This window comes from Ooceraea biroi, chromosome 11 (genome assembly GCF_003672135.1).
Source record: "Ooceraea biroi isolate clonal line C1 chromosome 11, Obir_v5.4, whole genome shotgun sequence".
In the NCBI taxonomy this organism is placed as follows: Eukaryota; Metazoa; Arthropoda; class Insecta; order Hymenoptera; family Formicidae; genus Ooceraea; species Ooceraea biroi.
In genome coordinates, this window is record NC_039516.1 from 8,195,483 (window position 1) to 8,222,439 (window position 26,957).

The following is a 26,957-nucleotide window of genomic DNA, read 5'->3' on the forward strand; positions in this document are numbered from 1 at the left end:
TAGATGACATTTTTACGATTCTACCGAAGGACAAAATACAGATTGTGCTCAACACGTTTAACAGTTATCATCCGAGGTTAAGATTTACACTAGAATTGGAAAAGGAAGGGTCAATTTGTTTTTTGGACACTGAGGTTAACAGAGTCAAGCGACGCGGTAGCGTCGCGACGCCAAGTACATAAAAAATAAATAGCCGCATGAGAAATAACCGCTTGATACAGCACTGGCGTGACATCGTCGAGGCGCTACCAAGTAGCTTATCCGGAATTTACATCATTTGACAGGTCACATAAACTTGTGATTAACATATCTCAGGAACTAAAGCCGTAATAAAAAAATCTAACGGCACTTTTATAATATAATATGGGTGCACGCTTTCGAACGCGATCAATTAGAATTAAATTGGTGCAGGCAATCCTGAGATATTGCAATCGTTATGTTAAAACTGTGACGTTTCGGTTTTCATAGAATTTAGACCACTCACGTACGTATGCTCGCACAAACACATGCAAAGCGATTTTGTCCCTCAAGCTTGCGTTCACACATGCGTTCATACATGCACGATTTAATTTATTCAACGACGACGACGACGACGACGTTGCACCACGTCGACGTGCTGCAACGTCATACGGCAACGTGGTGCAACTTCGTCGTCGTCGTCGTCGTCGATGTGGTGCAACGAAAAACAAAGTACCAAATCGTTTTGAATGTGTATGTGCGAACATATGTACGTGAGTCTGAACCTGATTTCGGAAAAGGAGAAGAACGAAACGTCACAATTCTAACATTCAATTACAATATTTCAGGATTGACTGAACCATTTTTATTTGGAGTGGTCGCAACCGAAAGCTTGCACCCATATTATTTTATAAAAGTGCCGTTAGATTTTTGATTATGGCTTTAGTTCCTGAAATAGTTTAATCATAAGTTTATGTGACATGTTAAATGATATGAATTCCAGATAAGCTATACGTTAGCGCTTGACGTCTATGCACTGAACTTGGTAACGCTCGATGTTTATGCAGTGACTCTCATTGTTCGGTACCTTATTGTTTATTTTTATGTACTTTTCTATAAAAACATTAAAAATTAATGAAATATAAAAAATGTTTACAAAAAGTAATAAGATCCCTCTAAAAAACCTTACAAAGGTAAAAGAATACGCCAAGTACATAAAAAAGCAAAACCAAATATGATGAAATCCATTGTTAACTAGCCAAGTACTTAGAAGCAATTCAGTTTGAGGATTTGTAATTTGAGATAATACTTGGCGTGCCCGGGTCGCATTAAAATGTATGTCCTACCTATACTTTGTGTAAACTGTATGTGTAAATTATTTGTATTGAGTGAGTAATGAAAAGGGATATTTATAATCACTCCGCTAATGTGCGAAACTGTAAACGTACTTGTTTTAATATTACCAAATACAAAGATTTACGAGTCATTAGTGAAAATACTCAAGGCAGTACAAATTTAGAAGAATGCATGTCCAATGCGATCCAGGCACGCCAAGTATTATTTCAAATTACAAATCCTCAAACTGAATTGCTTCTAGGTACTTGGCTAGTTAACAATGGATTTCATCATATTTGGTTTTGCTTTTTTATGTACTTGGCGTATTCTTTTACCTTTGTAAGGTTTTTTAGAGGTAAATGATGTATTGATAACTAATTGGTTCAGAAAACCAACATTTTCAGGGAGATATATAAACTTCTTCTCTAGTCACCCGGAAAAACATAAGATAGGTGTTATTACAAGCCTGGTTGATAGAGCTGTAGGTTTGTCGAATGTTCGGTTTCATGATCAGAACATTGACATTGTTCGTAAAATTTTGCGGAATAACTGTTATCCCTTGAAATTTATTAATTACCATATAAACAAAAGGCTGAAATATATAAAGTACAGCGATAAAAACCGGACTAATGTTAAACCGTTACAAAATGACAGCAAGAAATTTGTTAATATTCCGTTTGTAAAGAATTTCAGTGAGAACATTGCACAATTTTTTAAACGACTTGACCTCAGGATATTTTATACCATTCCGATGAAACTTGACTGCATTGTGAAGGGGGGTAAAGATAAGTTAATGAATGACGAACAGAGAGGAGTTGTATATAAGATGGATTGTTTTAATTGTGAATCGTGTTATATCGGACAAACGAAAAGACACCTTGCTTCGCGTATAAAAGAACATAAGAGTGATATCAGAAAGCATGAGAGCAACCTTTCGGTAGTTAGCAGGCATAGATTAGACAACGTTCATGATTTTGACTGGAATAATACAAAAATATTGCATCGTGAAAACCATACAAGGAAAAGAGAAATAGCAGAAATGTGGTTTATAAAGAAATTTTTCAATTCGATTACTCTTATGAGGGATACAAATAACTTACCAGGTATTTACGACTTGTTTGTGAATAACACATAGTTCCCTAGGTCTATCATTTGTTTTGTGATCTTGGAAGGTTGCGGACGTGCTCACTGATGCTCTTAATAGATGTTACATGAGGCATTTTCTGCTAGTAAGTGGCTTTTGATTGTTGGTGTTGTAATTTGCAATTGTAAAATAGGTTCGTTTTATACTTCTATTATTTGTATTATTATTATTTGTATTATTTTTATTCTTATTGGTTGTATTATTTGTATTTAGAAAATGACTCTGTGATATTCAATATTGTAACGACACCTGAAGAGGACCGAAAATAAAGGTCGAAACGTTGTGTCAGTACATTTATGGTTACATTGCCAGCCTGGGTCATAAGTAATAAAGGATTTTTGCATATACATTTTGTTTTAAGTGACCCCAAAGAAAAAAAATCTAAAGGTGTCAGATCCGCGAAACTAAAAATCAATATGAAAAATATTAAAGTATTTTTTTCTACATTTTTTTCTTCTATCTTTCTAAATTAAAAGTTCATACCGCGCGGGCCATATAATTGGTCCGTGTTGAGCTATCCAACGACCGGGAAAACGTTCATTTATAAAAGTTGTGACATCTCGGTATGCATGCGGTGGCGCTCCATCTTGCTGGAAAAACATATTTCTTCTCTGTAAGAGAGGAATTTCTTCCAAAAGTTCTGGGAGCCGTTGTCTTAAAAAATCGGTGTAATGTCTTCCCTATAAAAAATTGTATGTACATATGTATGTATTTATTATAAATACATATTGCAAATCGATCAGGAGATTTTTAATTTTCTTACTGTCAAAATATCTGGGAGAAGAGTAGGACCGATAATTCTATTGCTTGTACGAACTGTTTATTTTTTGTAATATTTTTATTTCTTGTCATATATTCATGTAATATTGTCATCATTTAATTTCAGTTCGTACAAGTTCTCGTTTATTATCGTAAAGCAACCTCGTTGATTTTGTGGCACAAAAAACATTTCAGCAGCCGAGACTCGATCCGGCGACCTCGCGCTTATGAAATAGCGTGCTTGCTCGCCGCGCCACGCGCTCCTTCGAATTGTGTAACGTACAAAGTATATGAAAATTTGAAAATCGGTTTTCTCGGAATTGGCTGCAAAGCGTGCCTTACTACTTGTACCTGTTGATGTTTTAGTCATGGCCTACACATATACTGAAAATGGATCAAATCGATTGGGGAACGTTGGTAGCCTCCCCTTGTAAGACGTGGCCACTAGAGTTCAATTTCTATATTCCGAATATGTTCTGCAGTACATTCAATCTTTGAAACTTGGTTTAAATATATATTCAATATATACTGAGCATATCCTGAGGATATACGATAAATAACGTATCACAAAGATGTTATACAAATATTCTCAGTATATTCCTTATATTCCGTATGATCACAGTACATATAGTATGAGTATAGAATATTCGTATGATATCATGTGCTGTTAGGGTATAGAATTGATAAGTATAGATAAGATAAGCAGTTACATAGTGCACAAACTTACTATGGAATTGATAAGTATAGATAAGATAAGTAATTAACAAATAACGATGCTTACCAATTCAAATTACATAAACTCAGCTTTTAACAAACTTGCTATAAGTCATAATCATGATAAAAAAAAGTAGTTCGCATCGGGAATTTGTTCAGAAAACGTTGGTAGTACAATCGTAAACATGTATTTTTTCCGACTTTGTTATAACTCGCAACCTGCAATGTGCACATTTATAACATTATTTCTAATACACATCAGCGTACAGTTCTGTGCAGGTAACTATTCTAATTTTAAATTAAGCTCTTCTTTAATATTATATATTTTGTTGAGATTTGAATTGCGCCGATCGTATAAGGAAGCGTGCCGGGTAAATGGCAGAGTATACCTTGCGCGAATAATTCATTCTTTGATTAAACGTTTGATAAATCTACCGATTAGCGTACCCACCTCCTATCACCTTGTCCTTGACATATATTATAGAGGTCACCCTCCTGAGTGACCTTCAAAAGGTTTTAGCCGTCGGTCGTTGTTTACTAAAAAGTTATTAACAAAAGAAGTTTAATGATTTTGCACGAATTTTCAGCCGTCCACGACAAGCACAAGGTTATATTTTCCGAAACTGGAGCCCCGGACACATACGCTCGTTTTCAGCCCACTTCGCGGGAGGGCGGGGGGCAGGGGCTTCGCCCCCCGCCAGAACCAGTGTAACAGATTTTACCGTACAGATTTTGATCACCTGGTACATGGCACGGATCCCGGCGGGGGGGGGGGCGAAGCCCCTGCCCCCCGCCCTCCCGCGAAGCGGTCTGAAAACGAGCGTATGTGTCCGAGGCTCCAGTTTCAGAAAATATAACCTAACCAGGTTAGGTTAGGTTAGGTTAGGTTAAAGCAGAGAATACTTTGTATTTAACTGTTTATGCTTTTGGTTAAAGTGAAGAATACTTTGCACTTATATTAAAAGAAACTATTCTATATATTAACGATTCACTGCTTTAAATGACTTTCCTTCCTTCGTTCATACACATATTCGTCGTTTATATCTTTCAATATTCAAAATAACTACAATATTTGCAAAATTTCTTTTGTTAATAACTTTTTCATAAACAACGATCGACGACTAAAACCTAGTGCGGGTTATTCGGGAAGGTGACCTTTGTAATATATGTCAATATTATGTTCTTGGTTCGCGTAGACAGCTGAAAATTCGTGCAAAATCATTATTAAACTTCTTTTGTTAATAACTTTTTATTAAACAACGATCGACGGTTATAACTTGCACAGTGTTACTCAGAGAGGTGACCTCTATAATATATGTCAAGGACAAGGTGATAGGAGGTGGGTACGCTAATCGGTAGATTTACCGCGCAATTTGTTGATATCATTAGTTTTGTAGAGTTCTTTTTTGAAAGAATTTCGGGTTTGAAAGATATTAGTTTTGTAGAGTTCTTTTTTTGAAAGAACGTCGGGTTTGAAAGAACTTCGGGCGCGTATACTTGGCGCTTTTTTTGTATCTTTTTTAAAAAAGGTAATTTTGTTGTGATTTCACACATTTTGTAGTGTAAAATATCTTATCCATCTCTCCCCACTCCCATTATCCTTCAATATCCTCAGTATCTCTTCCGTACCACCTCCCTTCCCCTTTCCCATACATATCCTAAAGAGTCTAGAATCAGAGTGACGACAATGGACATCCTCTTCTGATTCAGATCATCCGCATAGACATTAGCTATATGTATATATTTGATGTTACTTACACTTTTCACACCTCGAAGTGCGAACACTACAAAAGGTGGAAGAAAGAGTGATAATATACTAGGTGTCGACGTTTGATTAGAATCTATAGGATGTCCGATTTTAAGTGACCAAACCGAAAAACTTGTATTTGCGATTCTAGAAAAATTTGACACGATAAATTAAACTCCATGTATTCCGATGATTAAAATGTGAAAATACAATCTGCTCAGATATATTAATTCGCTTTCTTCTTTTAACTTCCTTATCACTCAATTCTATTATAATATACTGGGTGTCGACGTTTGATTAGAATATATAGGGTGTACGATGTTAAGTGACCAAACCGACTTTTACTTATCATCACATTTATTTTCATCGGACCATAGAATTTTCTTCCAAAAGTTGGCATTTCTGCAAACTTTGTCACGAACTCCAAGTGATTTATTTTATTTCGTTTGCTGATTAAGAGTCGTTCTCTTGCAAATCGGCTGTGCAAATCTGCTTCTCGAAGTCTTCGCCACCTTGTTTTATATAATACATCCAGCTGAAGGTTCTCTTTAATAGCTCATACCGTTAAATATGGATCCTTTTTACTTTCTCATAGAATACGAGAGTCATCTCGATCTATGGTTGCCCTATTTTTACCTCTTCCTACTCTGTTCGCAATTGAACCTGTCTTTTGAAATGTTTTCTATAGCTTTTGCACTTGAATCTTACTTACATTACACTTGCTGCTACTTTCCTCTGTGAAATACCTTTCTCGATGTCTTTCACAATTACTTTTCGGACTTGTGTAGAAGTCTGTTTTCTAGCCATCTTCACAAATGAATTGTCTTTTTGAAAAAGAACCTATGATTGAAATACATGCATGTTATAATATCAAGTAAAATAAACCACAGTATAATCTTGCTCCATTAAAGTAGTAAAGTAGTCCTATTATTAAATAACATTCTTAATTGTAATAGTGGTCCCGTGATTTTGACTGATAAGGAAGTTAAAAGAGAAAACATTAATATAGCTTAATAATGGGATTTCATTTTTACATTTTTTCATCGGACTGAATAACTTTTGTCATTTCAACCTTCTATAGAATCACAAATAAAGATTTTTGTTGGTAATCTATTAAAATAGGATACTCCGTATATTATAATTACAATAGGACACCCTGTATATTATTATTCAATGAAAGTGGAAAATAAAATGACACACACTGTATATTATACTACTTTATTTAAAGAAGAATATATTGACTGATAAGGAAGTTAAAAGAGGAAAGCGAATTAATATAGCTTAACAGATTGTATTTACACATTTTAATCATCGGAATAAATAAAGTTTAATTTACCATGTCAAATTTTTCTACAATCGCAAATACAAGTTTTTCGGATTGATCATTTAAAATGGGCCACCCTATATATTTTAATCAAAAGTCGACACTCACAAGCAACACTACCCAAGTGCCACACGCCGATTTTGATAAGCTTTGAATATGTTGTTGTCTAAGTCAAAATATGAGACACGTATTTTTTTATACGGGCCTGTATCGCTATTAAGGGGGTGAAACACCCTCTTGAAAAAAATCGGTTTTTATATTTCTTAGCGAATACCGTGGAAACAATAAAAAATAGAAAAAAGTTTGAAGTAAAAGTTTTATGGCTTCTAATGTACTTCATAACAGTGCAATTAGATTTTTCGAAAATGTCATATTTTTCGAAATCCCTCCTCCCCTCAATTTTTCAAAAATTTTTTAATTTATCTTTCAATAAAACTTAAAGCATATTTAATGTCAAATTCAACCATATATGATAAAGTCATATTCTGAAAACGCATTTTTAAAAAACAGCTAAAAGTACCTCTATATCGCTATATACGCGCCCCACCTGTATTTGCGTTTTTAATACGCTAGTTACTTTTGGCGACAGTTTTTTCGCAATCTCACAGAGATAACAATGAAGTCGGGAGATTACTTTTAATAAACAAAATAAGTTAGGTTCTCACTCTCTGCCGGACCCAGAAATGGTCAACGTGAAACTGGCAAGAAATTTTCACTTTTTTAAAAACTTTTTCAATATTTTAAAATTTGTTTAAAATATGGTTTTATCTGTAACTCCTGACTCCTGCAACGCCGCCAGCTGCTTTCTCACCTCCCGCATACGGGTCTTCTGCTGTACCTAAAAAATTTTAAAATATTAAAAAGGTTTTAAAAAAGTGAAAATTTCTTGCCAGTTTCACGTTGACCATTTCTGGGTCCGGCAGAGAGTGAGAACCTAACTTATTTTGTTTATTAAAAGTAATCTCCCGACTTCATTGTTATCTCTGTGAGATTGCGAAAAAACTGTCGCCAAAAGTAACTAGCGTATTAAAAACGCAAATACAGGTGGGGCGCGTATATAGCGATATAGAGGTACTTTTAGCTTTTTTTTTTAAAATGCGTTTTCAGAATATGACTTTATCATATATGGTTGAATTTGACATTAAATATGCTTTAAGTTTTATTGAAAGATAAATTAAAAAATTTTTGAAAAATTGAGGGGGGAGGGATTTCGAAAAATATGACATTTTCGAAAAATCTAATTGCACTGTTATGAAGTACATTAGAAGCCATTAAACTTTTACTTGAAACTTTTTTTATATTTTTATTGTTTCCACGGTATTCGCTAAGAAATATAAAAATCGATTTTTTTCAAGAGGGTGTTTCACCCCCTTAATAGCGATACGGGCCCGTATAAAAAAATACGTGTCTCATATTTTAACCTAGACAACAACATATTCAAAGCTTATCAAAATCGGCGTGTGGCACTTGGGTAGTGTTACTTGTCAGTATATTATAATAAGATACAGTGAGAGACTCTATATATTAAAATGAGACCTGTATATTAAATATAATTGAGTAGTAAGGAAGTTAAAGGAGGAAGATGAATTATAATAATATAGTTTAACAGATTTTATTTTCACATTTTAATCATCGGAATAAAGAAAGTTTAATTTATCGTGTCAAATTTTTCTAGAATCGCAAATAAAAGTTTTTGGGATTGGTCAATTAAAATCGGACACCCTATATATTATAATCAAAAATCGACACCCTGTATAATATAATAATAAGATAGAGTAAGACCCTATATATTAAAATAAGACCTGTATATCATAATATAATTTAGAGATACAGTAGTTAAAAGAGGAAAGCGAATTAATATAGCTTAACAGATGTTATTTTCACATTTTAATCATCGGAATAAATAAAGTTTAATGTATCGTGTCAAAGTTTTCTCGAATCACAAATACAAGTTTTTCGGGTTGATCAATTAAAATCGGACACCCTATATATTATAGTCAAAAAGTAGACACCCAGTATATTATAAGATAAGGTAAAGTGAGATACCCTATATGTTATAATTAAAATAAGACCTCTATAAAACCGGAAATTACTAAGGTATCTAGATATACCGCTAGCGCCTCTCACGGCAAAAGTATCAACTGGACACCATCGACGACGACGATGACGACGACGTTTCTTAATGTAAAATTTCGAGATTTCGACTTTGCGTCGCAATATCTCTGCTCGTAGGGCACGTAGGCAAAAACTAAAAACACTATTCTTATGTAAATCATACCCAAGCTATCGATTGAGCCTACTCAGAACTTGATCAATTCAGCCGTTATTGAGATCTAATAATCTCGGGTACTCGCAGCTCGCCGACTCGCATAATAATTCACGGTGCGGTCTCGCGCTGCGCATATACTTGGCGCAAGACACTACCGTGTTTCTTGATATTTGAAGGAAAGAGAGAGAAACATCAAAGCACGCAAAAACCATTACCTACTGTAACACTCCCGCTGTTTAAGTGCTTTGATGATTCTCACCTTTGACTCCTACGCTTTGTCGCAAAAATGAAAATCGCGTCTTTGGAAGACTGTTGGTGAGGATGTCTGCTATTTGCATATCACTTGGCAAATACTCAAAATCTTTCGATCCTGGACTTTTTCCCTAATGACGTGATATCGGACATCTATATGCGGTGTTCTTCACCAAGCGAATCGCACACTGATTACACAGGCCGACATGGTTTTTGCTGTTTAAATATAAAATATCATTTTCGATGTATTTTTTCACGCTGAACACGAATCCGGTCGAGAAATTGCTCTACGACGTCAGGTTTTTAAGAAAAATAAGGTTAAAAGTGTCAAAAGTGACGTTTTTTGCCATTTTTATAATTTTTTCGCTGGTAAAATAAATTTTATTTTTTACTTTCGTTTTTGCCATCTTAAAGTGCCAACTTTTATCTTTAAACTCGATTTTTCGAAACTCCAGGATTTTTTTCGCCTAGTTAACCACTCCGCTGTCAGACGAACATTTCGTGCCAAAAATTGTACTTGGAGAACAAAACTTCAGAACTGGATAATAATGATTGTAATATGAAGGTTTTTGAGGTCGCTGAATCCAAATCTGAAATAAGATTTTAAAAATTCAAAATGGCCGATCCAATATGGCGGGCCAAAATTTGTAAAACTATTAGAATTTCAATAAAATTTGGTATATACTGTTTTTTTACTTCTGGGTGGGTTACATTTCGCTTCCCCAAATGAGATTCTGGCATTTTAAATCTTCTGTGTATAATGTACTTTACACGAGCAAAAATTAACTGTACCTTACTGATGCAAACACAATATCTTGCACCATGTTCTTTGTTCGTAGACCGTTTAGCCGCAGTAGGAGTGATTTTACAAACCTTCTACGTTTACTAGAGTGCACCACGTGGAGGCAGCCTACATCACACTCTTTTGATCGTTTTTTTTATGTTTTTAGCTTTGTTGTTTTTAAATTGTTTTATCATTTTTTATCATTTTAATTTTCATTTTTTTATAATTTTTTATAATTTCATTTTTTTTATTTTAAAATCATTAAAAAGATATTATATAAGCACATATGCACATATAAACTTAATAACTTAATATCATAAATAGTTAAAATCTCACTAAAAAACCTCACAAAGGTAAAAATAGTACGCCAAGTATATAAAAAATCTCACCTTGTATGCAACAAGAAGTTTAGGAAGCCATTTATAAAAATCAAAACTAAATATGAAATCAATTGTTCAGCCAAGTATCTAGAAGCAATTTAGTTTGAGTATTTTATCTAAATATTTCCCATGCATACTCTCTTATCACATGACCACATTGAAGTACTTGGCGTGCCGCGGTCCTATTGGACATGTCTTCTTGTAAATATATTATAAAATTCTTATAAATTTGTACAGTATCTTGATTTACTTTGTACTATATCATGTATTTTAATTTTCAATAACAACTCACAAATCTTTTTAGTTGGAAATATTAAAATATTGAAATATTAAAATACTCACATTTATAGAGATTAGCAAAGCGATTATACACATCTCTTTTTATTACTTAGTCGATACAAATAAATTACATGTAAAGTACAGATTATAGGTAGGACAGTATGTTGTAATGCACGCCAAGTACTTCAATGTGGTCATGTGATAAGAGAGTATGCATGGGAAATATTTAGATAAAATACTCAAACTAAATTGCTTCTAGATACTTGTCTGTTAACAATTGATTTCATATTTAGTTTTGATTTTTATAAATGGTTTCCTAAACTTCTTGTTGCGTACAAGGTGAGATTTTTTATATACTTGGCGTACTATTTTTACCTTTGTGAGGTTTTTTTAGTAAGATCTCATTGCTTTTTGTACATTTTTTTTATACATTTTGAGATATCTTAAATCTTTTCTCCCTCTCGCTTTCTCGCTCTCTCGCTCTTGCCCTCTCGCTCGTCGTCGTCGATGTGGTGCAACGTCGTCGCCGTCGCCGTCCGGCGACGTGGTGCATCGTCGTCGTCGTTGTCGGGTCGACATGAACTTATCGTACGTATGTAAACGCGCCTTTAGGGACAAACTCGCTTTGCTTGTGTGCGTGCGAGCGTACGTACGTGAGTCTGAACAAGAATGTGGACTGGAGAAGAAAAATGAAACGTCACAATTGTTGCATACGATTACGATATCTGAGGATGGAGTGCACCAATTTTTTTCGAAGTGGTCGCAATCGAAAGCTTGCATCCACATTATGTTATAAAAGTATCGTTAGATTTTTCATTACGTCTTTAGTTCCTGAGATACTATAATTAAAAGTTTGTTTGACATGAATTTGACGTGAAATTCCGGATAAGCTACTTGGTAGCGCGCGACGTCTATGCAGTGACTCTCATTGCTCGGAACCTTGTTCTTTATGTACTTGGCGTCGCGACGCTACCGCGTCGCTTGATCGAGTGCTACGGAGGACGAAATATTCGTCTAACAGCGGAGTGGTTAACTCGGCAAAAAAAATCCTACGGAGTTTCGAAAAATCGAGTTTAAAGATAAAAGTTGGCACTTTAAGATGGCGTAAACGAAAGTAAAAAATAACATTTATTTTACCGGCGAAAAATTCATAAAAATGGCAAAAAACGTCACTTTTGACACATTTAACCTCATTTTTCACAAAAACCTGACATCATAGAGCAATTTCGCGGCCGGATTCATGTTCAGTGTGAAAAATACATCGAAAATGATATTTTATTGTTACGTCCGGGCGGCGAATTCCGCTCGACACGCACGCTCGCGAACCGCACTCGCTAACACACTCGCGGAGACACTCGCGCACCAGAAGAAACGACACTTTTACGAAGGAACGATAAAGCTTTATTAATTAGAGTAGCGGGATACAGCACACGTCCGTCGATGTCGAAGTCACTTCCGATTTTATCTCTTTCTTGTTTATTATTCCCCCTGGCGACCCGTCGCCAGGAGGCTCGCGTCTTCCTCGCTGACGGCCAATCCAACGACGTTCAGCTGATCGGCAGCTGACCGGCTCGCGTTATACCGGGTGGTCAACCCGGATATAACATTATATTCAAACAGCAGACAAAAAGTCTAAAAATGTCGGCCTGTGTTATCTGTATACAATGTAGTCGCTTCATTGAATTCGCAGTCTAAATCGTTTAATAGACGCTTCACCTACATAGCTTCCTTAGCTGCACTCGCCGCAGTAACATATTCCGACACTGTTGTGCTCAAGGTTACTAAACGTTGCCGCTGCGAGACTCGCAACGTTTAGTAACCGATTTCTGAGGCGACGCCTACTGTCCCCTCGCTGCTTCCCCGAGGCAGGAGCGTGACTACATACAAAATATGTCGGAATCGTATCTTCCTCCAAATTGTCATTAAAATATTCCTTGTTAATAATTTTTATTTTTATAAATAATTAAATGTTAAATTTGTTATAATTACTGTATTATTATAATAATATATTTGTGATAATAATGTATTAGGTGGCAAACTTAATTCCTGCCGTTTTTTCGTCTCCAAAATTGATTTGTTTCGAAGGGAAGATGAATGAATCTCAATCAAAGTAATTTCCTCCATTTTCTACTACTTTTTCCCACCTCTCCGGCAACAGGGCAATCCCACGACAGTAGAACGCGGTGTCTTTCGAGGCGATCCATTTATCCACCCATTTTTGGACTTCTTCGTAACTGGAGAAGTGTGTGTCCGTAAGTGCATGTTGCATCGATCGGAAGAGATGGTAATCCGACGGTGCCAAGTGTCTGGAGAGTGCGCTAGATGTGGGAGGACTTCCCATTCAAGCTCTAGAAGTGTCCGCTTCACGCTTTTCGCAACATGCGGTTATCATGCAAAAGAATGACTTTGTGTCGATTGTTGGCTATGGATGGTCTTTTTTGCATCAACTTGTCACTCAATCGGCATAATTACTGTTGGTAGCGATCAGCTGTAACGGTTTCATTTGGACGCAAGAGCTCGTAATACAGCCCAAACGCACCCTCCTGGTCTCACCAAATGCAGAGCAAGGTCTTATGCCCGTGAATATTCCTCTTCGGCGTTGAAGTAGATGGTTGGCCGGGATCCACCCATGATTTCCTCCGCTTGGGATTATCAACATAAATCCATTTTTCATCGCCAGTCACGATACGCCACAAAAAACTCTTTTTTCTTTGCCTGGCAAGCAAAGAAGTCGCGATAGACAAACGATTCAAAATAGCATTTTCTGACAACTCATGTGGTAGCCATATCTCTTTCTTATGAATTTTTCCCATGGCATGCAAGCGTTTTGAGACGGCCATTGGAGTAACATTTAATACTTTCGACAACTCTAAAAGCGTTTGTGCTGGATTCTCATCGAGCAATTCTTGCAGCTCAACATCTTCAAATTTTTTCGGCTGTCTGGGACGTTCTTTGTCTCTCACGTCAAAATTACAGTTTCGAAAGCGTTCAAACCAAACTCTACATGTTCTTTCCGATGGCGTTTCATCACTATACACTTCGGATAATAAGCGATGCGTTTCAGCTGCGGTTTTCTTGAGGTCGAAGTAGTGAAGAAGCACATGTCAGAAAAACAGCTTATCGCGGGTCATTTTCAATCGATTGGAAAATCTCTTTGGCGTCGAGAAATCTAACCTGTGAGGACTGAATCACTTTCAGTAATGTCTAAACTACAAAAGACATGCGACTTCCCCGTCGAAACTCGCCAGTGTTGGAGCCACCTCTAGTAGCGAGCGGCAGGAATTAAGTTTACCACCTAATATACAGGGTGTCCCATGGGAAGTTGCTGAAACTAATCAGCTGTCATTTTTAAACGTATGCAGTTATTGAAAAAACAAAAATTGCTTTGGAAAGAGGAAAGTCTGCAGTTTTTAATGGGTATAAATAAAATTTAGCAAAATGTTTGTATATCAGTTTATTTTATTAATGAAAAATATGCTAATAATCAAGTAAGCTAATGATAAATATTTCCAAAGTGTGCACCATCTGAATTTGTACAAAAAACAATTCTTTTACGATAACTTGTGAAAACTTTTTCTAACATATCGTCTTTAATGTTGCTGACGACCTTTTTAATAGCTACTACTAAATCTGACACTGTTTCTGGATTTCCGGCATAACAATGGTCCTTAATTTTCACCAGTGACTGTTGATTCGAAGAATTACAGATAAATTCCTTTTACCGAGATCGCAGCCCATGCTGTTATTTTTTGTGGATGTAAAGGTTTAGCCAGGGAAACGTTGGGATTTTCCGACCCCCAAAATTTATAATTTTGTTTATTAACATAACCATTTAGCCAGAAATGTGCTTCGTCCGTGTAAATTATCAATTTTGCATCAAGTTCTCCATCTTCAAACATTCCATTTATCGTCTTGCAGAATTCCACACGTTTCGTCATAGCGCGTTTGGTTAGCAATTGATGCGATGTTATTTTATAGGGATGCATTTTCAGGAAATGTTTTAAAATCCTGTGTAACGTTGTTTTGGATATTTCAAGAGCTTGGGCAGCTTTCCGAATGAAAGAATTTGGATTCTCTTCAAAATACTTCTTAATATCTTCAATGTTTTCTTCTGCAGCTACAGACACAGAAGGACCTGGCAGATCATGTCTACGGTCTTGGATAGTTCCATACTGCATAAAATTATCGATAATTCTGATAAAAATAACACAAAACATTATTTTAATGCAGATTTATTGCCAAAAAATGGAGTGACGTAACGCATACGTTTAAAGAAATAATAAATTCTAACCTTTTCAGCGTGTTTTCACTCTTAACTTTATGTGTTCCGTATTTAGTACGAAACCCCCTGTAAGCATTGCTATAAACTTTTCCTCTGGAAAAGAAGCACTCGACAAGATAAATCTTTTCTTCCGTCGTCAGATTACTCATTTTGACGCGCACGGACTTGCATCTACCACAATCAGAATAAAACTGCGGACACTCAGATGAACGATCGTTAACCGTAAGACCCTTTCTGAAGTCATGGAGGGGAGAACCAATCGTTTACTTTCAGCAACTTCCCATGGGACACCCTGTATTATACGATTCCGGCATATTTCTTATGTAGAGACGCTCCTGAGAAACAACGTCACACGCGCGATAGGCAGCCCAGCCGTCCGGCTTCGAGGGGGCAGCGGGGAGGCAGTAGGCGTCGCCTCAGAAATCGGGCCGAAATGTGCAACTAATTCCGAGCACTGCTCTATACCGTAGTCCATCGTTCCTATCAGATATTTAAATATTCGCTTTGTTGCTTGGCTCTTATTATAGTTATTCAGAAATTTACTTACATTAGAAATTGCGAAAGCAATATCTGGTCGCGATATCATCGCTAGAAACATAAGACTGCTGACTTCTTCTCTATATCTAACATTTGCGACACCCGTCGCTAACCTACGGTCCACCGTACGCGTAGACGCGGCGTCGCAAATCAGATTGCACGCGAAATCTACTGAAGACGATAATTACTCCCGAAAACGGGATCGTGACGACTCAGATTTGCTTCGGAAATTCCCCTCGGCACGTGGCTCTCGGCCCTCGGCACTCCACTCGAACTCTCCTCTCGGAACTCTCTTCTCCGCTCTCGATATTGCCCTCGGCACTCTCTCGCTCGGAACTCGGTCCCTCTCTCTCTCTCTCTCTCTCTCTCTCTCTCGATAACTTCTCTCTCTCAACCGCGGGTCTGAGTCTAGGTGTCACGATCCCCGATACGGTAAACTATAAAGGAATTGGGCGCCAGGCGCAATCACTTGCGCCGCTCACGAAATTAGCGCGTAAAATTTCTATGGCTCGACTAGTCAGCCGTCGTGGGTTTGGATATTAGAAGGCCACTGGAAGGGGGGACAGTAAGGCGCAACGCAATTAGATAAAATAATAATATATTTCACAGAACTTCCGTTGAGTCGGGGCTGGTACCCCGGCATACAGCGATTCGCCAGTAAGAATCACCCCGACGTCAACACGCAAATACACGCACGGAACGCCACGAAACACGAGACGCAATACGCGAGTCAGTCTTTCACGCGGTGACTTTCCCGCCCCCCGCTCTTGAGACTCTGATCAGTGATTTCCGCGAGGTGACGCAGTCCGGTTAGGAGACGTCCGTTACCGTCGGCTCGAAATCCTTTTCCCTCTCGCGATCTCGCCTCAATCCCGACTCTTTCTCTCACGGGCGTTACCGCACCCGGAAAGCCGCGATTCCACCACTCGGAAGTTAGGCTCCGCTACAAGACTACTCGGACTAAACTCGAGACGATACAAGTACCACTCCTCAAGACAGTACACGCGAAACGTATTACATACATGCGACGCTATACTCGGAACGAATACGCTACGATTCACGGCTCAGAAACGCGCAATACATACGAGCAAATAACGCGCAATATACGAGCAAATAATTCCGATTATCCTACAATTACGACAATACCACGCGACAATCGACTGGAGTTGGCTTTTGAGGTGGAAGTTCTACTCCCCGTATACGCGACACCGGGCGGACGGGCCTCGTCTCGTTTCTCTCTCCTCGGCACCACACGATAACCTGTCCCCCGTATTTCAGGGATGAAACAATGATTTAGTAGGCAGAGCTCGAGGTGCCGCCGCGACCGGTGCACTTACAAGATAATATCGCAGAGTGTAGCCTTACAAGTTGGACCTCGCTCTTCTCGTCGTCTCGTGCGGAACTCGTTCGCTTTCGGGGCCCTCGTTAGGATCGCTCCTCTGGCTTCGCTAAACTCCAAGTGCCGAGCCGCGGGGCGCGTCGCGAGGTCCTTCCCCGTTCGCGCATCGATCCGCGCATCAATCCACCACCGACTTATCGCCGAGCCGCTGCAGCCCCTTTCGCCGCTATCACTCGTATGACGGGTACCCGTTCTCCAGGCGCTTCTCTGGATCGTGTTGGGGTGCTGGCCGCGCCGACATTCCCCGGTCTCCACTTTTCCTCGCCGGGCTGGCCAGGCCCAAACAAGGGGACTCGAGGTGGTCGCCAAAGGGTTGCGCACCCCCTCCAAGACGATCGAACTAGCTGTCCTTCCTCTCTCTGGTCGGCACGGCATTTTCTGCTGACGATCCGCGCCTGCGGCTCCGTTCTTCGAGGCTCAGTACTTTCCTCCAATTCGGGCGGTCGGTGGCATCGTCTTCTCTTACGGCTCGGAACCTCCAACGCTCCCGCGACCCTTAAGGCTCTCCTGCTCCGTTCTTCTCTTCCGCCGGGTCCCTGCTCCGAGGTGCTGCTGTCCTGAGGGGTGAGATACAGTTCTTCCAGTGGATTGGTCTACACTCTGCGAAACTCTTAACACCATTAGTGCACGCGCTCACACTCCGCTCGGTAAAGTATCGCTCCCCTTCGCCCTGCGAGAGGAACGACCGCGATGGAATATTTGTGCTTCCCCCGTCTCGCTGCACCTTGTGACGGACGTCCCAAAACGACACGTCACACATTCAACGACTTGTCGTCATTTATATCCAAGCGATATAGTACTACGTGTGGATCCGACAGATTTCGCATTTTCTAAGTCGAACTTTTCGATAATCTTCCTCGTGTACGCCTTTTGATGTATAAATAATCTCTACAAAACTTACCTTTTCAAACCAAAGGTACAAAATTTTTTAATGCAGAAACCTTGGCGCTGCTAGATTAATTGTTATATAAATTCATACAAATCATAATTTATAAGTTGACATTGTTGTCTCATATTTTGAAATCCAGCAGCAGCACCAAGTTTTTTCATTAAAAAATTTTGTACTTGTTACATTTTTTAAAAATATATCTTTTATAAATATATTTTTATAATTATCTGTGATTCAAGATAACTGATTTCGTGTCAGATGTTTTGTATAAAAATTTGTATTCACAGTTGGCGGCATTTTGTGATATCATTATTTTTGTAGAAACTGTTTTTGATACGAACATTAATAAAATATAATTATGTTATACATTATCCATAATCAAAACAATATGTTGATATCACAACTTTTTGTGTTAAAACGATGGTATATTATACTTTTACTATAAAATCAATTAGCGCGTGCACTTGGCGTCTTTTTTTGTACCTTTGGTTCGAAAAGGTAAGTTTTGTAGAGATAACACAACTTTTTTTAGTATATACAGGGTGTTCGGAAATTCAACTGACAAATTTCCAAAGATTGTCAGGGACACCATAAGGATCATTTTTTGCAAATAAACCTGGGGTCGGAAACGTGCCATTACATCGTTACGGCATACGGAGTGTTCGAAAGAGTTAACACCTCGAAATATCACAAGAAATATAAGTTTTACAAAAAAATGTTTCAGACAAACGTTGTAGGGTGTAAAAAGATCTATTTACTGGTGCCATGAGTTTGACCTTGGGTGGCGTCGCCAAGATTAGAACAAGGCCACCTTGAATTTTTTAAATCGAACCCTCCATTTTTTATTGTCTATTCTTGTAGCCCTTCTCGAGACCTTTTCAAAGCACTATAATTTTACCAACTTTAAGTAAGCTGTTTCGAAGTTATTGAAGTTATAAAGGTTTTCCTGATAAGTCGACGATTGTAGCTATCGTATTATTATCCGCGAATGAAGGTAGAAGTGGTAAATGGTGGTGGATCTACTTTTATAACTGACCGATGCGTATGATATTTTGGGCCATTTTTTATTACAGAGATTCGAGTAAATAAAAACCTTCATTTTTTTGTAGATTTGAGCTTGACTTGACTCCGAACAGTACTGTTGTCAAAGCACGTATCCGATTGAAATCATTATCTAGGAAATAAAGTATTTTATTTCTGATTTCTGATGTTGTTTCTTTCTGACCAAATGGGACATGGAGCGATACTCTTCGAACGAGTATGCTGACATGATTGCTGTTTATGGAGAGGCTCATTATCACGGGCGTACAGCAGCAAGGATCTATCAAAAACGTTTCCCAGAACGGCGCATTCCTCATCACAATACTTTCGCCCAGGTGTTCTAGCGCCTCAAAGAAACTGGATCAGTAGATGTTCGTAGGCCTGATGCTGGACGTAAGCGATCTGCCTGCACACCGGAGATGGAAGAGGATATCCTGTCCTGTGTGGACAGAAATCCTTCGTCTAGCACCCTGCTGTGGCTGCGACTGTCGGTGCAGCACACAGCACAGTTTGAGAAGTCCTACATGAACAGTTGCTACATCCATACAAGCGGCAGAAGGTGCAGAGTTTGAATCCGGCTGATTATCCTGACCGTCAAGAATTTGTGCAGTAGTTTCTGCGGAAGATTCGCCGGGATCCAGATTTCCCAAAATTTATTTTGTTCGCCGATGAGGCTCTGTTCACCAGAGGAGTCTTCAACTGCCACAACAGCCACGTGTGGGCGGATGAAAATCCGCATGCTGTGAGAGTAGGGAACTATTAGAAGCGGTTCAACGTAAACGTTTGGGCTGGTATTGTCGGCGACTGTCTCCTCGGATCTTACATTCTGCCCAACTACCTGCGCGGGGACAACTATTTGACATTTCTGCAGGACACCCTCCCGGACTTCGTAGAGTACGTGCCTCTAGCCATTTGCTGAAAGATGTGGTTTCAGCATGACGGAGCCCCGGCCCACTATTTGCAGCAGGTGCGTAACTACTTGAACGCCATCTTTCCGGACAAATGGATTGGGCGAGGAGGACCTGTGACCTGGCCTGCGAGGTCTCCTACCCTATCTCCCCTGGACTTCTTCTTGTGTCCGAAGAGCATGGTCTACGAAACACTTATCGCAAGCGAAGAAGAGCTCGTTGCCAGGATCAGAAGAGCAGCTGTTCAAATTAAGAACGATCCTAGCGTGTCCGCCAGAGTCTGCCGGTCCTTGGTTCGGCGCTATCGTCTGTGCAAAGATCTTGAGGGACTACACTTCGAGCACCTGCTTTAAGACATCTTCCTACATGATATCGCTTATACAGAGCTTGCAAAAAATGAAAAACCTAAAAATGCAATAAGTGATACCAGGTGAGGTTAAGTGTACGCTTTTAACCTCACCTGTTACTACGAATTGTGTAATATTACTATCATTCAATTACTTACATACTTTACTTATTTCTCTCTCTCTCTCTCCCTCTCCCTCTCCTCTCCCTCTCTCTCATACACACACCACGCACGCACGTCACATACTCACTCACTCACTCACTCATTTACTCTCTTCTTCTTCTTCTTCTTCTTCTTCTGGGGATAAATGGCTCCCGATACCCAACACGAGTTCGATACGGCCAAAAACAAGCTAGGGGACACTCGTCTTCACGGTAAGCTGACAATACGGGTGTACAGCATACAATAAAATCCCCCCTACCCCAGACAACAGTACACGGCGGGAACTCAACCGAGTTCCGACTGTGCCCAACGTTGCTTAACTTCAGTGATCGAACAGGAACTGGTGCTTTCAACGTGGCGTGGCCGTTAACAGATTTACTCTCTCATTTGTTCACTCGATCTATAACCATAAATTACAAAGGTTTCATAAATTACAAAGGTAAATTAGAGACCCTAAAAGATACAGACTGGACAACTTGGGAGTTCACGTGATTGGTGCACATGACTTGTGCCCACAAAATGGCGCCACCAATAGGGAAGCTTATTGATACAGCTTGAACGAGTGAATAATTTGAATTGAAATTGATTTTTCCTGCCGAAAAGATAGATTAACCTTTTAGGATAATTTATCATTCTTGTCGACATATTAAAGTGCCTATTGCCTCTGAGTAGAAGTGCTACGGATCCTGATTTTCGAGAGATGAAATGTCGGCACAACGTCTCAGTTTCGCGATTCTCTCGATTTTGTGATATTCACAAAATTACGTTGCGTTTCATATGGAAAATCGATATCATTTGCTTCTTCATGTGCGAATTTACCTCTCATATATTACTTACCTCACATACAAATAAATCTGTTGTCGATTTCTAATCATTTTTGCCTATGTTAGCAATCCAAGCCATTTTTCTTTGAGGATTTCTTGGAAAACGAGCCATAAAAACTTTTATTCCTTTCTTTGTACGTTTTATAAAAATATTATGTTACGTACACCGCACATGTAACATAATATCGGCCATTTTGTGAACACTTCCGCTAGTTGTCCAGTCTCTATCTTCTAGGGTCTCTTTTTTTATTATTATACAGGGTGCTCCCGGGTTAAATCGCCAAACTTGAAATATGAAATGAGGACCTCAAAACAAACAAAATTGTCCTCTGGAACTATGCTCGCAAACGCTTCGTTTAAGAGATATTGACTTCTTAAGTAACATTCGAAATATCTCTTTATTTTGTTTTGAAGATCTAAGGTCATTGATTGACTTTTTTGTATGGGGTACTCTCAAGCAAAAAGTGTATGAAGCGCCTGTTAATGACCTTCAATCATTAAAACAGAGGATAGTGCAAGCGTGCGAAGAAATTACAGACGCACAATGTCAGTCAGCTACTCATTCTGTGATCGATAGGTGCCCCGCTTGTCTCCGAGCTGGAGGCCATCATTTTGAACAAAACATGTAATAGTTAAATTTTGATTACTATAAAGCAATAAACAGGATAAACATAGATTATTTCAACATTATTTATTTCTATACTTCTGTTACTTAAGAAGTCAATATCTTTTAAACGAAGCGTTTGTGAACATAGTTCCAGAAGAAAATTTTGTTTGCTTTGAGGTCCTCAATTCATATTTCAAGTTTGGCGATTTAACCCGGGAGCACCCTGTATAAAAGAGAAGGTCTTGGCAGCGCCATCCAGCCAGCAGGTACAAGCAGTGTTTACATTAACATTGGTCGGTAACAAATGTCTGCTGTTCTCTTTACAATATTGCTCCATAAAAAACACGCCGAAAAACTAAAACTTTAATTCACAATAGACTAAAAATGTAGGGCTAGTCCGCCATGCACATATGCAAGAGGCCAGCCATGCAAGGCCTATCTGAACACGTTGAATTATTTCACAATATAGCCAACCTAGGCGCCAAAGCTCATGACGCACGCACGCAAAATTCCCCCCATCGGAAGGAGGGCGGCGCCTCACACAGCACCTCCAAAAGCGTTCTTCGCCAGACGAATAAGCCGCTCCGTGATACGCCGCCCAGCCAGAGATGCCAATTTGCAGCCGCAGCTCACGGCTCAGCGTAGTGGAGGGGGCGACGCACACAAGCGAAAACCGTGTACGTGTGCGCTTGGCGCTTCGGCTATCTTCACTTGCGTGCGTCGCCCTCTCCACTACGGTGAGCCGTGAGCCGCGACTGCAAATTGGCATCTCTGCGCCCAGCCCTCCCTACATCTACTCTAAATACAATAGCAAAAAAGAACGCTATAACGCTAAATAATACTAACTATTTGGAAAACTTGGAAGATTAACAAAGGTCTGAGGACCATAACATAATACAACAAACGCAACAAACAGATTACAAAAAAGAACCCTTATATCTTAAATGAGATCTCGTTAATGAACTTCGATACCGCGGAAATAATGTTACATTCCGTATCGGCTAGAATCTGCTCCAACCATAGCAGGCCATTAAAGTAGTAACTATAAATCGCGTCAAGTAACAGTGCGCGTTCCCGGTCCAACATTGGACATTGCCAAAAAACGTTATTGGCCGACTGAAGAGCGGTCCCGCACTCGCAAAGCGGAGACTCAATAATGTTCGCGCGCCATAAGCTCTCGGCGAGAGAGGAATGATTCGCTCTAAGTCGATTAATAGAAACTATGCTCCTCCTGTTAAGTGATAATTTGTAGAACCAAGGCTTCGACCTTTCTTTAGAAAATGACGGAAAAAAACGCACCCTTATGGGTGCCATGATTTCGCGATCACGCGAACATCTTAGAGAGCATATCATTCCTCCTTACAGCGTTTAAATCGCCACAAGGTAAGTAATTGACAATCCCTCCCCGTTCTAATCGCTTCTTTTAGGCTTTTCGCCTCGCGATCTACTCTCTCGTTAGAAAGGATACTCACATGTGCCGGAATCCAGAATACCCGTATACAAACCCCGTCCCGAGACAGGCTGTAAAGTAATTCCAAAATCTCCCAGATAAGATAAGACTCTGATTTCTTACGCGATTTGACACAAAGAAGAGACTGCAGAACGCTCTTTGAATCAGAGAAAATAATGCATTCCCGCGCCTGTAAGTCCCTTAGTAGCTGTAAAGCTTTTAAAATGGCCATAGCCTCACAGGATAAATAGTCGCTTTACTCGAAATCCGAAAACTAACACATGAATTATCCGATTCATTAAAAACTGCGAACTCAGCAAAGGAAGAGCTGTCCATCCTACTACCGTCGGTAAATAAACGAACTTGCGATGAAGATCGAGGAAACAGTTTATCGAACATTCTCGATGGACAGCTATCCCGTTTAATGACATCACCCTCCTCAAAGGAGATGGATGGCGAATAGTACTCCAACTCACTGGGAAAATGGCAAAGGGCCTTCCGATTGGAATATCAGGTGAGCATGAGGCTCCCAATCCCCAAAGCATTCACTGAGTGCCGGAGGAGCAAATTTCCGAACATTAACAGGATTATTTAAAAAATCTCGTATCTTTTCTAAGATGGGCAGCAAAAGATGATTCGGGTTGCGCAGAACTCTGCCCATATAACACATCCCTAGAGAAGCAATTCTGTCTCTAACCAGAGGTTCACAAGACTCCGCAAAAATAACGTTAATCGGCGTACTCCGTCTGTAACCCATCACCGTGCGAAGAGCTTGGTTTTGAATAGTACCAATTCTAGACCAGAGGTATTGTGGGACATTACTCCAAAGTATGGAACCGTATTCCAATCTAGATCTAAATAAACTTTTGTAGACGCGAAGTAACAGAGAGGGACAGGAGCCCCACCAGGTAGATCTTAAAAACTTAATGAGCCGTAGAGATTTAGCGCATCTACAACATACTTTCTCGATTTGACTGTTCCACTTCAAATTACTCTGCAGGGTAATCCCCAGGAACTCCACTTCCGCCTTTGATCGTATCAAGGAGTCCTGGATCCATACGCTGTATCCCACATTCAGCCGGGTTCTGTCGAGTATACAAAGTTGCGATTTCTGCGGGGCTAAAACAAGACCGAGCGAGTCAAGCCATGTCGCTAATAAGTTCGTGGCACCCTCAATCTGCCTTAAAGAGGCAGCAATACCCTCGGCAGCGACGTAAAGACAGATATCATCTGCAAATTGAAGAGATTTAACCATAGGGAAAACTGCTAGTTGTGTTACTAGATCCATTACATAAATAGCATATAAAATACGGCTCAAGACGCATCCCTGCAGGAGACCCTTATGCATAAAACGGAAGCAATCGACATTATTAAACATAAAGTGTACCTCTCTACACGAGATTAAATTAAAAATTAATCTGACATATACTCGAGAAATGTTCAAACGAGTTAGTTTCTCTATAAGGATATCCCATAGCACATTATCATATGCACCTTTGATGTCTAAAAAAAAATCGTACAAGTTCTTTGATTCAAATACCAGTTAAGCATAATTTCTGACATCAAAATTGATACGTTATTCAGACAGGATCTATCGTTTCTAAATCCAAATTGATTGTTAGGAAGAATTCTTTCTGTCTCTACCCATCTATATAAACGATTGTGAATAAGCCTTTCCAGAATTTTCAATGAGCACTGAGCAAGCGATATAGGACGAAATTTCGTTGACTCCTTCTTGGGAATGAAGAACACACAGACTCTCTTCCATTCCTTCAGAAATTCTCCAGAGGACAAAATTTCGTTGTATAAATCAAGTAAACAAGCAATCAGCTGTAGCGGCAATAACTGAAACACGCGATAATCCATCCCGTCCGGACTCGGTGCCGACTCAGGCGAAAGATTTTGTATAACCAGTAAGAGCTCGTCCATCCCAAACAAAGAAGAGTCATCCTCAAAAGAGGCACTCCATTCCATATCCGAAGGACGCGGAACGCACCACGGTGGACACAATTCGTCAATCTGGCATCGAACCGCAAACTCTGACTCCGGAGAGTACGAGTTCGACGACTCCTTTCTGTGCAACGTTCCACTCATAGCCCGTACTTTTTGCTATACGTATTTCATATTCGTTGTTCTACTTAACTATTCACAAAAATTCGAAAAGGACTGTTTCTTTTTTTCTCGAAATATACGTTTCGCCTTCGCGTCAGCTCTTTTGTATGCAACAAAATTTTCGTAAGGAAGATGTTTAAGTTTTAAAAAAGCCGCTCTGCGCAACCTGGACATCCTATCGCACTCACCATTCCATCACGAATTACTCCTAGGCTCAGGAAGCGATCGCGATCCCCGATTGTTCGGAGGGGGAGTACCTCTCCGAACACAATCCTCGAAGACCACCATGAAGGTGGAATATCTAGTCCGAATGTCTATAGCGCGATCCGCGACAAGCTCCAGGTATTCCGCAGTGCTATCCTCAGTTCGATCTCACCGATTCCCAGTCCGTTTTGGCAGAGTGGACCCTGCGCGTGCCAGTAAACCGCAGACTATTCCGAATCGCCCCACTCATTACAATACGAATAGGAAGATGATCGCTACCCCATGATTCATCTACCACCTCCCAGTGAGCCGCACAAAACTCTCACAATTCGAAAAAGTGACGTCGACGGCAGACGCCTGGGAATGAGGTGTCGCAAACCTCGTTGATTCCCCCGAATTAAGGCAATGCAAACCCAAATCAGTCACGGCATCGTGTAACCTGTGACCCTTCACACACATGCCAGCATTACCCCATAATGGGTGATGAGCAGGGTAATGAGCGTTAAAGTCGCCTCCCACTACAAACTCGTTATTAAATTGAGAGAAAAACATATTCCATTCGTCGACCGAAACCGAAACATTAGGCGGTTTATAAATTGAAACTATAGTGAGAGGTTTCGATTTCCATGTTATTGTAATACTACACGCCTCAATCTTGTTATTAGCAGTGGACGGAACGTCGCAGATCTGGTAGAGAATTCCGTGTCGCACAAACACGGCCACTCCCCTCCCCCTCGTCTGTCCAACCGACTCTTCTTGATTGTATCAAAGTCTTTCATTACAAAACGATCATCCTCCCCCAACCATAGTTCCGATATTAATAGAATGTTAAAGTCTGTCGCTCTCTTTCCCAATTCCGATTGCTTGCGTCTAATCCCCTGGCAATTGATAAAACATAATGTTCTCACACATGTGAAAAACGAAATACATTTTTGGTTTAATCAGAAAGGTGAAAATTAATTTATTATTATTATTTTTTCTCTTGTGACAGATTCTGAGAGGAAAATAAGATTAAATTATCCCTTTTATCGAAATCTTATTTTTTATTAATATCACATACCTTTAATTTTTTTTGTAAACGTAAACATTATGTTTTATCAAATGTGATAATTAATTATTTAAATTTTTATTTAAACAATTAAATGTTTTCGCTATACATAATAAATGACAAAATCAGCTGTGCAGTAAAAATCCATATCACCTGACTTAAAACTCAATAACAGATGACAGATCGGTACGCGTGTAGTCACG

General features: G+C 39.4%; 1 protein-coding gene across 1 annotated transcript in view; it reads left to right on the forward strand.

Annotated features, from left to right (window-relative positions):
* Positions 1-3,156: 3,156 nt before the first annotated feature.
* Positions 3,157-26,957, forward strand: part of LOC105285968 (laccase-3) — a 312,136-nt gene continuing 288,335 nt past the window's right edge. The window contains exon 1 of the mRNA XM_026973661.1: positions 3,157-4,189. Within this exon, the coding sequence (XP_026829462.1) occupies positions 4,096-4,189 (94 nt within the window). The 5' untranslated portion in view covers positions 3,157-4,095. The remainder of the gene's footprint in view (positions 4,190-26,957) is intronic.